General features: G+C 41.0%; 1 protein-coding gene across 1 annotated transcript in view; it reads left to right on the top strand.

Moving 5' to 3' along the window:
- The window catches only part of ATP8A2 (ATPase phospholipid transporting 8A2), a 705,555-nt gene that overhangs the window by 199,968 nt on the left and 491,125 nt on the right, over window positions 1-14,462 (top strand). The window contains exons 3-7 of the mRNA XM_049867411.1: window positions 3,633-3,732; window positions 4,118-4,216; window positions 5,117-5,162; window positions 5,964-6,004; window positions 12,199-12,272. Coding sequence (XP_049723368.1) covers window positions 3,633-3,732; window positions 4,118-4,216; window positions 5,117-5,162; window positions 5,964-6,004; window positions 12,199-12,272 — 360 coding nt within the window. The remainder of the gene's footprint in view (window positions 1-3,632; window positions 3,733-4,117; window positions 4,217-5,116; window positions 5,163-5,963; window positions 6,005-12,198; window positions 12,273-14,462) is intronic.

Below are 14,462 nucleotides of genomic sequence, written 5' to 3' on the forward strand. Positions count from 1 at the left end.
AAGAGCCCTTCATTCTTTCAGTAAATATTGAACACTCCTGCATGGTGAGCACATAGAAGAAATGCCCATATAATTTAGGAGAATAAGGCGATTGTCTTTGGCTATCTTTAAAACTTAATGTACATTTACATTCACGATTTTGGAAGTGAGTGTTCAGCCAGCTTAGCTTCTGGGTTTCTAGAGGCTTGCTTTAAAGGGAAGTAACCCTTTGAGCTGCTACTGTGTTATAGATTTGCCTCTGGAGAACAGTTCTCAACTTCTATTTTTTTCATAGCTGGAAAATCATATTCAAACATTGTCTGAGGGTTCTTGCCCTTTTCTTCATTCTAGAGATCAGGCTTCTATATTGCTTTGTGATGGTTGGGTGGCCCCAGACCCATATTTTTTGCCAGGCCCTAATTTCCACTGGGAGTCCCTGGGTGGTACAAATGGTTAGTGAGCTTAGCTGCTAACCAAAAGGTTGGAGGTTTGAATCTCCCCAGAGGTACCTTGGAAGTAAGGCCTGGCAATTTACTTCCAAAAAATCAGCCATTGAAAACCCTATGGAGCACAGTTCTACCCTGACAAACATAGGGTCACCATTGGTCAGAGTCAACTCAATGGCAATTTAAAAAAAAAAATTTCCAGCAGGTTTATTCTCATACTTGTCAGATCATAGGAATTATAAAGAGACATGCATCCAACATGGCTTCTTTACTGGTAAATGTTGGTTGCTTTATTTCAGTGGTTGAAACTGCCTTAAATGGACACATGAGTCTCTGTTTGACTTGTGTGTCCTCTAAGCTGTAATTAAGAAAGCTTTGTACCGTAAGCAGTCACAGAAGGGAGCTTGAAATATTTGCCTTACTCTTTAATTAGTTTAATGTCAGCTAGTTTATTGGATGTGGCAAAATTCTACAGTGATATCTGCAATTTCCCACTGGGCTAGATAAATGAGTCAGGGGTTCCATGTAAGCACTTTTTTCAGCTAATTCAATTCTATCCATTCAAGTGTCAAATTCTTTAAGTTTGAACCATTTTACAAGTGGTAGTTATTAGTTAGCTGATACATCTTTAGCACCTTAAGCAGAAGACGGCTAAACACGATTTTGTCTTTAAGACGTCTCTGATCATTACGTATTGCAAAACACCAGGCTGCTGCACCATGGGATGATTTCTCTGGGGCAGTGGCAGCATTAGCATGTGGACTATTTCCTGCTCTAGCAAAAAACCTCAGGCTGCTATATTTTTGAGTTGCCAGCTTTGGTTTGATTTCATCATTGGCACCGTGGTTAAGTGCTCGGCTGCTAACTGAAAGGTCGGTGATTTGAACTCACCAGCCACTTCGGGGGAGGAAGATGCAGCAGTCTGCCTGCATAAAGATTACAGCCTTGGAAAACCATGTGGGGCAGTTCTACTCTCTTCCACAGGGTCACTGTAAGTCAGAATTGACGACAACAGGTTTTTTATGATTAGTTGCTGTTAGGTCTTAAACAGTAGTACATATATATGCCTCTAGTGTATTCTGTCTCCCTGAGCCCCCTGCCCCTCCACTTTGGTGACTCTGATTTGTTGTGTTCTTGTAATCTGGTGAATAATCTCGCTAGAAATATATTTCAGTTAAGAGTAGGCTCAGAGTCATGCCTTCAGGGGGTGAGGTATGGGTCAAATATGTACTCTTATGGAGTCCCTGGGTGGTGCAAATGGTTAACCCACTCAGCTGCTAACTGAAAAGTTGGAGGTTCGAGTCCACCCAGAGGCACCTCGGAAGAAAGGCCTGGTGATCTACTTCTGAAAAACCAGTCATCGAAAACCCTATGGAGCCCAGTTATACTCTGACACACATGGGGTCACCATGAGTCAAAATCAACTTGATGGCAACTAGTCTAGTCTGGTTTATGTACTGTTATGGTTTGACAAGCCTTTGAGCAGCCAGGGGAAGTATGGTTCATTTTACCCCTACAGATTATTTAGTTTATGCCTTTGGTTTATTTCATTGTTCGTTGACTCTCTGCTATGTGATATGTTCTAGGAATATACTGAGTTGAAGTAACCATTATTCTGTTCCCATAATATACTCTGGAGATAGGTAAATAAATATAATATGAAGCAAAGACACTAATGTAGGTATAAATTCCATACTGTGGGCTTAGATGAAGAATGTTGTTGCTGTGTACCAAGTCAATTCCGACTCATAGTGACCCCAGGTGACCAAGTAGCCGTGGTAGAACGTAGAGTTTTCTAGGCTGTCATCTTTATGGGAACAGATCCCAGGGCTTTTCTCCCTCAGAATGGCTGGTGGGTTCTAACAGTGGACCTTTTGGCTAGCAGCTGAGCACTTAACAGTGGCACCTCCAGAAGAATAGTTATAAACTTGATTCAGCTTAATGGAAGATAATGAAGCTGGAGGGTAAGATAGGAAGGAGAGTTTAGTCATGGAGTGACAGGGCAAAAGGGAGAGGATGTCCCAGGTGGAAGCAGAAGTGTGAACAGAGGTGGCCAAATAAAGGGTGTGTTAAAGGAGCAGAATTTGCTCAGGTGTGGTTGAAACATAAAATATCCGTGGTGGGTGTCCAGAGGGACATATCGAACTATTATTCACACGGGCCATGCTTTGTCGAGTTGACTCTACACTGAATCCGGTGGTTGTGTAATAAGAATCGTAGTGCCACAAATTCCGGAATGTTTCTTCTGCCTTGCTCATGTGAGTTACTCAATTAATGCATTTATATTTTACCGTATTTGAATCATGTACCACTTTCTGTTTTGTCATTCTTGAAACATTATCTTTTTTTTAAACAAACATTCTGTATATGCTTACTGTATAGGTTGCTGGTAGCTCCTAGGAGGTGGGGACATTTTCTTGCTTATAATGTGTGAAAAATAAATGAAAACATGTATACAAAGTTTGAAAAAAAAATCATGTTAGGAAATTTTCTTATCAGGTGTCTCCTTTTGCAAAATAACACCTTTGTACAAGAGAGTCAGCATGCCAGTTTGTCCTGAATTTTGGAAAATTTTTTTATTAAAGCCACTTGTCCTAACGCATATAGTGAAAAGAACTGAGAGCAGGACCACAAATAGAAGCTTGCACACCAGTGTTCATTGCAGCACTTTTCACAATGGCCCAAATATAGATCAACCAAAAAGTCCATCAACAGATGAATGGATAAACAAATGTGGTACATACATACAATGGAATATTACTGAACATAAAGTGAAATGAAATCCTGATACCTGCTATGACATGGATGGATCTTGAAAACATTTTGCTGAATGAAATAAGGCAGTCACAGAAGGCCAAATATTGTATGATCCCACTTATATGAAGTTTATTCGTCATTACCAGGGCCGGGGAAGAAGGGGAAAAGGGGAGTCCACTGCCTAGGGGACACTGAGTTTCTTATTTATTGCTTTGTATCGCATGTTTAATGGTGGTAGGATAATTTGAAAAGGAATAGCAGTGGTGGTTGTACAACATGAACGTAATCAATGTCACTGAATTGTACGTGTAAAAAATGTTGAATTGGCAAAAATTGTATATATATATAAATACAATTAAAAACATTTTTGAATTTTTGAAACTATGTTTTGCTCTCTTTTTTAGAGTTTACATCATTAGCTGATAGTAGTATTTTTCTTTATCCTTGTAGTACGGCCAAGTACAGCGTGTTGACCTTTCTACCTCGATTCCTGTATGAGCAGATTAGAAGAGCTGCCAACGCCTTCTTCCTCTTCATTGCCTTATTACAGGTAATTTAAACAATTAAATTACATGCAAAATGAGATTTTGCTAAAAGACCACTTAGCTGAAAGAAGTGTTATAATACTTGACTATATTTGCTTCCTTCCTCCATCCCTTGTGTGACAGAGTGAACAGAAATGATCTTGGTAAAAAGAGAAACTTCTTTTGGTATTGCCTCTGGGACCATTGCAGATACTAAAAGATGCACTGACAAAATGGCACTGGAGGCGTACCTTTCAGTCTTTTTCTGTTCCAAACACACAGTAATGTTAGATTTAAAAAAAAAAAAAGTAAAATACAAAGCTAGTTTTAAAATTACCCAGTAATTTTGGGTAAGAGAAATAGAACAGAACTACCAAAGGTAATAATTTCTTCATTATCTCTTACCTACAGCAAATTCCAGATGTATCTCCAACAGGAAGATATACCACCCTGGTGCCATTGATCATTATTTTAACAATTGCAGGCATCAAAGAGATTGTAGAAGATTTTGTAAGTTTTTGTCTTGAATAATAAAATCATTATATTGAATATATCTTATTTATTGCTTTGTATTACATGTTTAAGACAAGAAATTGGGCTATAGCCTAACTGGCCTCTTAAAACTCATGATGGTATTTTTTGAGAGGGCATGTGTACACAAAATGTCTTAAATACCTATGCAGTGGCATAAAAAAAAATTTTTTTTAGGCATAGAAATATTTTAAATTATGTTTTCAAATGTTAGGTCTCAGCACCCCCTTTGATGTGCCTTATATCTCACTTCAGAGCTTGCTAATATCAGTAGCAAATGAAGGGTTGTAGTTCTGTCTAGTGTAGCAGCATTGTACCTGGGATCATTTTATAAGAATCTTTTTCCTCCTCATAGTTATTCTAGAAAATAGAGTTCCAAGTTCGTTGGCTACAATATTCTCTCTTCCTCTTTTCTTCTCTCTCCTTCTCCTCTCTCTCTCTCTGTTTTCTCTCTGTCCTTCACACACACACACACACACACACACACACACATGCTTCTGGGAATAGGTAAATAAATGTAATACATATCAAAGCAAAGGCACTTTGACCAAAGGTACTTTACCAGTAAATAAATTAAGCTGTTTGCTTTTTGGATTATCATCCTTAATGATTCTTTTACTCTGATCTAAAGCAAATGAGGAGGGAGAAGGTTATACTTCAGAGTGCTTGGTAATCGTTAGACCCAGAATGTAATCATTTGAAGTAGCATAGACTTCATCTAAATCTCATGTGTACGAGATCACAAAACCGTTGAGCTGAATTCGTGTTGTTGGTGGTTCGTTTCCCTGCCCCTGCTTTAATTTCCTGATCTTATTGTTTGCTATTTCAATTATTCATTCAGAGCTTTTGAATTTAAGGACTTTTTTCTTTCTGTGACAGAAGCGACATAAGGCTGACAATGCAGTTAACAAAAAGAAAACAATAGGTAAGGTACCAGGCTGAATCACTTTTTCCACTGAGAGACTTAAGAATAAGGTCTATACTTAAGGAATTTTAAGTAACAAGTAGTTCATGATATTGAGATAAGTTGGAAAAATTATCTATAAAATATTTTAATGGAGCAGAAAAATGAGAAACACGTCAAACAAAACATTAGTCCTGATAACTAAGATTTGAACAGAATTTGTGCACTTAAGAATTTTAGAAGATGTTGTAATTTTCAGGAAATAGGAAACAGACAGCTTTTAAAAAGTTCCAGGCATTCACATCCTTGGTTTGTAGTCTCTCCTTTCCCCCCTTGACCCAACTCTCATTGTATTGATTTATAGAATATCAGCTCTGATTTGTTTGTTTTTAACCTTGTAGCAGCAGGCCTATTTATTTTTTCCTTCTTCTTCTGGGCCGAACATGAATAGATTTAACATATATGTGTGGAAACCCTGGTGGCATAGTGGTTAAGTGCTACAGCTGCTAACCAAAGGGTCAGTAGTTCGAATCCTCCAGGCGCTCCTTGGAAACTCTATGGCGCAGTTCTACTCTGTCTTATAGGGTCGCTATGAGTCAGAATCGACTCGATGGCACTGGGTTTGGTTTTTTGGTGTACATATTTATGTATGTGTCTGCATTAATGTATACAAGTGACAGAGATACATAAGTTAGGACTCCATTTTGGGGGAAGAGGTCTCTATATCAAAATATACACAAAATATACCTTTTGGATTTTCAAGAACTGATTCTATTTTGATTATCACCAGTGGTAACCAATACTTTGTTTTTTCTTTTTCAGTGTTAAGAAATGGTATGTGGCATACCATTATGTGGAAAGAGGTAAAAATGAATTTTAAAGCTATGCCAGAAAGTAATTGTCTGGAGACTTGTAATTAATGTCTAGCATTGATTGCAATAGAAAGTTTGTGTTAAGACACAAGTCATGTCCATATCATGTGAGTTCTGCATTGTGGAGCTTGTCTGTAGAATGACTTAGAGCTGAGGTGTGCTTCCCCTGTTCCTCTGACCCTTCTAGATGGAGCTCACACCGTCCACTCAGAGTTGTGAACTTCACTGCTCCTGGAGGGATGTTTCTGAAACCTCGAAGCAACATTCTAGTTTATAAATCCAATTTGAGACACATTTTCCCCTGGTCCTCTGCGATTCAATATTTTTGTTTCCCTTTTATTAGGCTTATGATAATCATTGAATATAGAGTGATGGAATAGAGATTGAAAATCATCTTGTTTCAGTTCCGAGGCTAGGGTGGTTTAGCATGGCTGATAGTTATTGCTTTTAATTTGACAACCTCAAGGAAGGGTATGTCTCTACATCCCTACAAGTGTGAGGTTTGGAGGGTCTGAGAAGTTTTTGTGGATTTTTTGGTTGTTTATAGTGATGAATAGAACATTTAGGAGAAATATGCTGTGCCATCTGGGTATTTGGTACCTGATAAGATAAGCCTCTTAAATGAGTCTCTGATTTTTGGGAGGTAACTGCCATTACTTCAGGATTCAAAGCTGATTAATATGATGTGAAAAGAAAACTACTCTTTAGAGGATAACTTAAAATGGTTTCTCTTGCTAAACGTTTATAGACAATGTGTTAAAATACCACCTGTAATTGTAGTTAGTTGCTGTTGATTCCAACTCATGGCGACCCCATGTGTGCAGAGTAGAACTACTCCATAGGGTTTTCAAGGTTGTGACCTTTCAGAAGCAGATCTCCAGGCTTTACGTCCGAGGTGCCTCTGGGTGGGTTTGAACCTCCAACCTTTTGATTAGTTCGGTGCTTAATCATTTGTACCACCCAGAAACTCCTAAATACTGCCACTGGACTATTATGTAAAAAAAAATGCCCACTCATGCTTCAGCCAAAGATTAGACAGGCCCATAAAACAAAACGAGACTAAATAGGCATGCCAAAACAGTGGCAAGGATGAGAAGGGAGGAGGGGACAGGAAAGCTGCCAATGGGGAACCCAAGGTCGAGGAGAGTGTTGACCTGTGGCCAGATTGGCAACCAATGTCAGAAAACAATATGTGTATTGATAGTTTAATGAGAAACTAATTTGCTTTGTACACCTTCATCTAAAGCACAATAACAAAAACTTTACATAATCCACCCCACCACACACAAATGCCCACAATATGATAAATGCAGCATACATTTTAGTTCTTTTTGCTTTTGCTTTGTTATAGGAGAACCAGCTGCCATTTTCAGAAGTCCCCTCCTTATAGTAATTTGTGATAACATCTTAACCTCTGTAGTGGTATAGAGCTCCTGTACTGGCAAACATTAAGTGACCTCACTCTCATTGGGAAGTGAGGTGGTTCTTAGTGAAGAGGGTGGACATTCTCGACTTCACCGAAGGTGGAAACCTGCCAATGCTATGAGAAATTCAGGGTTCTTTGGCACTCTGGAATTGCCCCACAGTTTCTTTTGGGGTCCTCTTGTTGCTGCCTTCCCCAGAAAGGATCAATATGGCAGGAATGATTTGAATATGGGGTGCTGGGCACTGCTGGAAATATCAGAGAATGGGGTGATAGTCTCTGGAGTCTGGGTCCAGGAGTGGATGGTCTTGCAGACCCCCAAAGTGGATACCCTCACACACATTTGGAGAGAATCAAAATTTATTATATGCCTTGCCACATGTATTTTTATTTCAGTTAAAAATAGATTTTGCTTGCTCTTCGCATGTGCCAGGGACTGTGCTAGGCATTCGGGGGGCAGACAGGAATAACACATGGCTCCACCCACGAGGAGTCTTCAGAAGTGGGTCTCCCCTGTTAAAACACAGATGACCGGGCCCTACTCCCAAGCTTCTGATTTGGTAGAGCCAGAGGGAGGTCCTGGAACAGGCATTTTCACTAAGTTCCCAGATGATGCTGATGCTGCCAGCCTAGGGCCCACACTCAGAATGCTGGTGGAGTGGAAGTAATGGGCAACTGGGTATACTGCAATGCAGGGGCTCAGCTCTGTGAAGAGGTGCCCTTCAGGGGCTACGGGAACATCTGGTTGGGTCGAGATTCAGGTCAGGAAGGTGTCCCTCCTGAGATGGATATGTTCTTTTGAAGGGGGTAGAGGTAGCCAGTTTAAGAGGAGAACATTCAACACAGGCAGCTGGGTAAAATCTCTGGGGTACGGGAAAGTCAGCAGTGTGCAAATTTGTAAGTAGATCAGTGTGGGGGTGAGAATATTAGAGATGAGAGGCATTATATTCAGGCGGTGGTAACAGATGCCAGTGATGTATGGCAAGGCGGAGCTGGCCATCTTTAGGGTCCCCAAAGCAATACAGCTGTCGTACGAAATGCTGGCGCTCACAGTGGCATCTGGCCAGGGAAACCTGGGATCCCCTGGACTGTAGCTGTGGAGCTTTGGAATGCTGAGAGGCAGCTCTTGCCTGGATCTTGATAGCTTTGATTGACTTTGAAAAAGGATCATTTTAGTTTCTTCTTCAAAATTAAGAGACTTGTGAAACCTTCTGAGGTTACAGTGAATTCGGCAGCCCAAAGAGGGCTCGTTCCCACCTAGGAGTTCTTGCTTTTGGGTAGTTTCACATACTCAAGGAGTCCCTGAGTGGTGCAAAAGGTTAAGGCGCTCAGCTGCTAACTGAAAAATAAGAGGTTTGAGTCTACTCAGAGGCACTTGGGAAGAAAGGCCTGATGGTCTACTTCCAAAAAACCAGCTATTGAAAACCCTATGAAGCACAGTTCTACTCGGACGCACATAAAGTCACCATGAGTTGGGATAAATTCTGCAGAAACTGGTTACACACTCAAGGGACAGTCATGCATAAGAACGTAAAATAGAAAACTATTTTCAAACAAAATCCCAATAGTTCCTCAAATATGTGAAAGTTTTTAGTACCCTGTAACTGGAATATGAATATTTATTTATAAAGTAAAGATGGGAGAAAGCCATAATTTCCCTCATCCTCCCACTTTGAATTAAAAACCAAATAAACATACTACCTTTTATTTTTTGGAATTATGGCTCATTTTCCTTTTGAGTGGTGTCTACTAATGATCTCTTTTGACATTTTTTCTGTGTAATTAAACTATTTATATGAAATGTAGTTACTTTTAAAAAACATCTCCAGGTTACATTGGTATTCCTGCTTTTGTACTGATGGCCATTAAAATAGCGCTGTAGTATCTGTTCTCTTTTTAAAAATTGTATGTTTCCCCTTTGCTTTTAAATTAGATTCTAATCACAAAAGCACAATTATCCTAGAATTTAATTTTTACTGCCCTTCTCTTTGTTAAGGAGCCCTGGTGGCACAGTGGTTAAGAGCTCAGCTGCTAATGCAAAAAGTCAGTGGTTCGAACCGACCAGTAGCTCCCCGGGAGAAAGATGTAGCAGTCTGCTTCCGTAAATGTTTACAGCCTTGGAAGCCCTATGGGGCAGTTCTGCTCTGTCCTATAGGGTCACTATGAGTTGGAATCAACTTACGGCAATGGGTTTGGTTTGGTTTTCTCTAGCTGTCCCAGATTACTTAGACTTCCCCCGACACTTTGACAGGCAACTTGAAGCACTTCTAAGACACCTCCTTTCTCCCAACGGAAAATTAAGCTTGAACATCTGCTGAGGGTCATCCTACTGACTTCTAAGATCCAGTCATTTTACATGAGTATTCACATCATTTGAAATTCTTGATTACTAAGAGAATTTAGTAACGTGGGTTAGAATAGAAGACAAAGCATACGTCCATTTTGAGATTGTTCTGAAATTACTTATGAGGTAGAAATGACCTTTCTTCTTGTGTCATCAGAGAATTCTAATACTGTTGACGTTCACATTTATAGTATCCATTTATGAGTTCCGGGGGGAGTAAGTGATTAATTATTGTGCTTGGCTGCTAACCAAAAGATTGAAGGTTTGAGTCTACCGAGAGGTGCCTCAGAAGAAAGCCCTGACAATCCTCTTACAAAAACTCAGCTATTGAAAACCCAATGGAGCACGGTTCTTCTCTGACACACATGGGGTTGCCATGTGTCGGAGTCGACTCCACAGCTTTCGCTGGTAGTGTCCATTTGGTTATATTCATGCACATAGTGACTGACACCATCACACACCTGTTTCCTGTAGGGTGCTTTAGTCACTGCAGCAGCCCTGCAAGGTCGGTGGAACTATTTTTCCCATTTTTAAGTGAGGAGACTGAAGCTCCAAGTTTAAGACACTTTCCAAGGTCATGGTCATGTTTGTGAAGCTGGAATTTGACCTGGGCCCCCATGACTTGAAAGTCCATATTCTGTCCAACACAGCTGAGATGCCAGGACTGCTCAAGCAGATCCTACCTTGATTGCCAGTTGTACCAAACAAGTCCAGGGAGGCTGAGATCATCCACCTGTGATGCCAAATGCGTGGTGGGTGATAAATCCCACTCCACATGCCAACTACATGCTGTGGAAATTTCAGCTTTTCTCCCCTGGTCAGTTCAGACCATAGCCACCCGCACGGCCCCTTTCTCTCTCATCCCCATTACCTTGGTGCTAGGTCAGCAGGTACCCACCCCTTCTCTCTCCCATCTCTATTCACCTGGGGCTAGGTTAGTACATACCTACCCCTTCTCTCTCACATCCCCATTCACCCAGGGCTAGGTCAGTGGGTACCCACCCCTTCTCTCTCTCATCTCCATTCACCCAAGGCTAGGTCAGCAGGTACCCACCCCTTCTCCTTCATCACCATTCATGCAGGGATAGCTCAGCAAGTACCCACCCCTTCTATCTCATCCCCATCTACCTGGGGCAAGTCAGCAGGTGCTGACCCCTTATGTCTCTCATCCACACTGACCTGGGGCCAGGTCAGCAGATATTGACCCCTTCTGTCTCATCCCCATTGACCTAGGGGTACCTGCTCCTTCTGTTTGTTAGGTCCAGTAATCTGTTGCAACAGCTCACAGACTCCAGGGAAAGGGCTGTCTTTAGTCTAGGAGAAAAAAAGATACAAATACATAGGGTGAGGTCCAGGAGGGATCTTGGTGCAGAGCTTCCATGTCTTCAGGAGACATGTCTACCCTCTTGAGAGCAGATGTTCATTCTCTCCACACAGGAAGCTCCACTGAGCCTATCTTCCAAGGCCTTTATCAGCCTCACCATGTGGCCATGATAGATGACATCATGCCTCCTGAGGCTCAGTCAGCATTGGGCCCCCAGGTGGTCCCAATTGGTCTGGTCAGTCCCCACTTATTGGCCTCGGTGTGGTCCAGCTGTCAGAAACCAGGACCAGCGGCCAAATTGCTTACTGCAAAGGTGGTTCTACACGCGCAACGACGCTTCTGTGTTGTTATGGAAAAGATTTATAGATATCTGGCTATGGTGCTCATGTTTTAAAGACTGAAGCTTGTTTCCTTGGCTTGGAGTCTTCTGTTCAATGCAGGGGTAGATTAACCAGTAGACAAGGTATGCATGGGCTTACAGTAAGCAAGGTTTATTTGTGTTTACTTACAAATCTGTAGTGCACAATTTCTCATGGGTTTCACCACGCTCTGCCCAGCTGCATACTGCTATAGATACGTTTCAGTATTTGTAAATAAGCTGTGAGAAAATGAGATCTTGATGGTGGGTCTGGCTCGTTCGTTCTCTCCCTGTCCCCCATTTTTTTCTTTTTCATTAAGCATTATCGCAGAAAGGCAACCAGTTGCCTATATTGAAGCATTTCCCTTTTGTTCTTCTCAAGGAAAATAATTTGGATTTCTCTGGCCTGAACTTTGTGGCTAAGTAACATAGCAATTTTTTCTTCAAATGTTTAAACTACCTATATCTCCATTTGGGAGTCCCTGGGCGTTGCAAACGGTTAACACACTCAGCCACAAACCGAAAGGCTGGAGGTTTGAGTCCACCCAGAGGCACCTCAGAAGAAAGTCCTGGCAACCTACTTTCAAAAACTCAGACATTGAAAACCCTATGAAGCACAGCTCTGCTCTGACACACGGGTTGCCAGGGGTCAGGTCGACTTGACCGTAATTGATACCGGTATCCTCACTTGCACTCTTTCTCTCATGCATCTCTGTCCTTGTCTCTGGTCCTGTAGGTGACAGTGGGAGACATTGTGAAGGCCGTCAATGGGCAGTATCTTCCAGCAGACATGGTCCTACTATCCTCCAGGTCAGGTGTGCCACTGGGCACCGTTTTTCAAATACATGTTAAGAACCATAAAGCAGTAAATGACAACTGAATACTACCTCGAGCTGCCTTTTCCCTTTTACCCTCTGAGTTAGCGTCCTTTTCACATCCTGTTCTTCCATTTCGTTCTCCTGCCTTGCCCTCTGGTTGACTTTCTCCCATTCATTCCTTTGAACTTTTTCTGAGCAGTTTTACATTTATTGACTCATTTCAGTCTCATGGCTCTTCTGGTATTCCTCATTTATAGGGAAACTAATTCAAGATCAGTTGAGTGATATGTTCAGTAACGTCCAGGTTACAGCAAAGCCCATACTGCAGCCATGTTTTCTGATGGTCCAGCCAGCAGTCTTTCCCTTGGAACTCAGTGCTTCCTGTCACCAACTGTTCAGAGAGCCCCAGGCGCTTTCTCAGAGCAGGTGTGACCTGTGCACTGTTTCCTCTTCATTAGTCCACGTGTCACCCCTTCTCTATCCAGGCATCATTTCCACATTCTCTGGGTAGTTTTAGAGGTATTATCGCTTAGGTATTATCATACAATGAACAACACAATTCTTGACTTCTCCTTATGAGTAGCTTGATACAGAAAGTATATATTAAAGATAGAAAGCCAAAATTAGAATAAGAATAAACTTCTACTCTTGAGTTCAAGACTAAATTATATGATATTAAGACTATAGCTTCCCATGTGCTGTTGAGAATCATGGATACTCATGCTGTTAGCATTTTCTTCAATTGCAGAAAGAGTTTTTTATGTTGAATTTGAGCACTCATTAGATTTTAAGGCTTAGCTTTAATTTTCTGCTCTAGATGTAAGATTTAAAAATAGAAACTCAGGCCTAAAGAGGTGGCAAAGCACCATGAAAACACCAGGCAGGATTCACGTTTGTCCCTAGTCATCAGTAACAAAGATACTTTTCTTAAAGTGATTAAAACATTACCATGGCCTCATCTACCCTGAGACCAGAAGAACTAGATGGTGGCCCTACTACTACCAACTCTTCTGATCAGGAACACAAGGGATGGATCCTGACAGAATGAGAGAAAAATGTGGAACAGAAACTTAAATTCCTAAAAACACAAACAAAAATCCAGACCTACTGGACTTGTTATACCTGGAGGACTCCCTGAGACTATTGCACTGAGATATTCTTCAAACCTTGAACTGAAACTAACCCAAGGTCACCTTGTAGCCAAATAACAAATTGGCTAAAAAAAGTAATGAATATCACCTGTAAGTACTGTGCTCCTTTAAAAAAATCATCTGTTGTTGTTAGGTGCTGTCAAGTCGGTTCTGACTCATAGCGACCCTATGTACAACAGAGGGAAACACTGCCTGGTCCTGCGCCATCCTCACAATCGTTGACATGTTTGAGCCCATTGTTGCAGCCACTGTGTCAATCCATCTCATTGAGGGTCTTCCTTTTTTCACTGACCCTCTACTTTACCAAGCATGATGTCCTTCTACAGGGACTGATCCCTCCTGATGACACGTCCAAAGTACGTGAGACGAAGTCTCACCATCATTGCTTCTAATGAACATTCTGGCTATACTTCTTCCAAGGCAGATTTATTCATTCTTTTGGCAGTCCATGGTATATTTAATTTTCTTCACCAGCACCATAATTCAAATGCATTATTTTTTCTTTGATCTTCCTTATTTATCGTCCAGCTTCTGCATGCAGATGAGGTGATAGAAAAAAAAAAAAAACTCGCCTATGTGAAACCAAATGGTTAATTACTTTAAAACAAAAATGAGAATGTAAGGAGGCAGGAAAACTAGATTAATGGAAATAGAACTACCAAAATGGAAATAGTGAGAATGATCATACCTTGTGAAGAATGTAACCAAAGTCGGTAAACTACTTGTGTAGAAATTGTTGAATGGGAACCTAAAGTGGTGTGTAAACCTTCACCGAAAACACAATAAAATTTTATTAAAATATTGGTCCCTTGATAGTTTGCGGTATGACTCTTGGCTATGACCGTCAGAAAACTTGGCTTCAGCACAGGATTGTTTTGTCTGAATATCCCTCATGTTTTCAGAATGCTCATTATGAATATTTGCATGCTGAGCATATTATCCCATCTGATCTTCCCAACAGCCCTTGATGTCCTTATTTTATACATGAGAAAACCGAGGCACAGAGGAGATTAAATGACTCACCAAGGCCA

The sequence above is a fragment of the Elephas maximus genome, chromosome 23 (assembly GCF_024166365.1).
Source record: "Elephas maximus indicus isolate mEleMax1 chromosome 23, mEleMax1 primary haplotype, whole genome shotgun sequence".
Classification (NCBI taxonomy): domain Eukaryota; kingdom Metazoa; phylum Chordata; class Mammalia; order Proboscidea; family Elephantidae; genus Elephas; species Elephas maximus.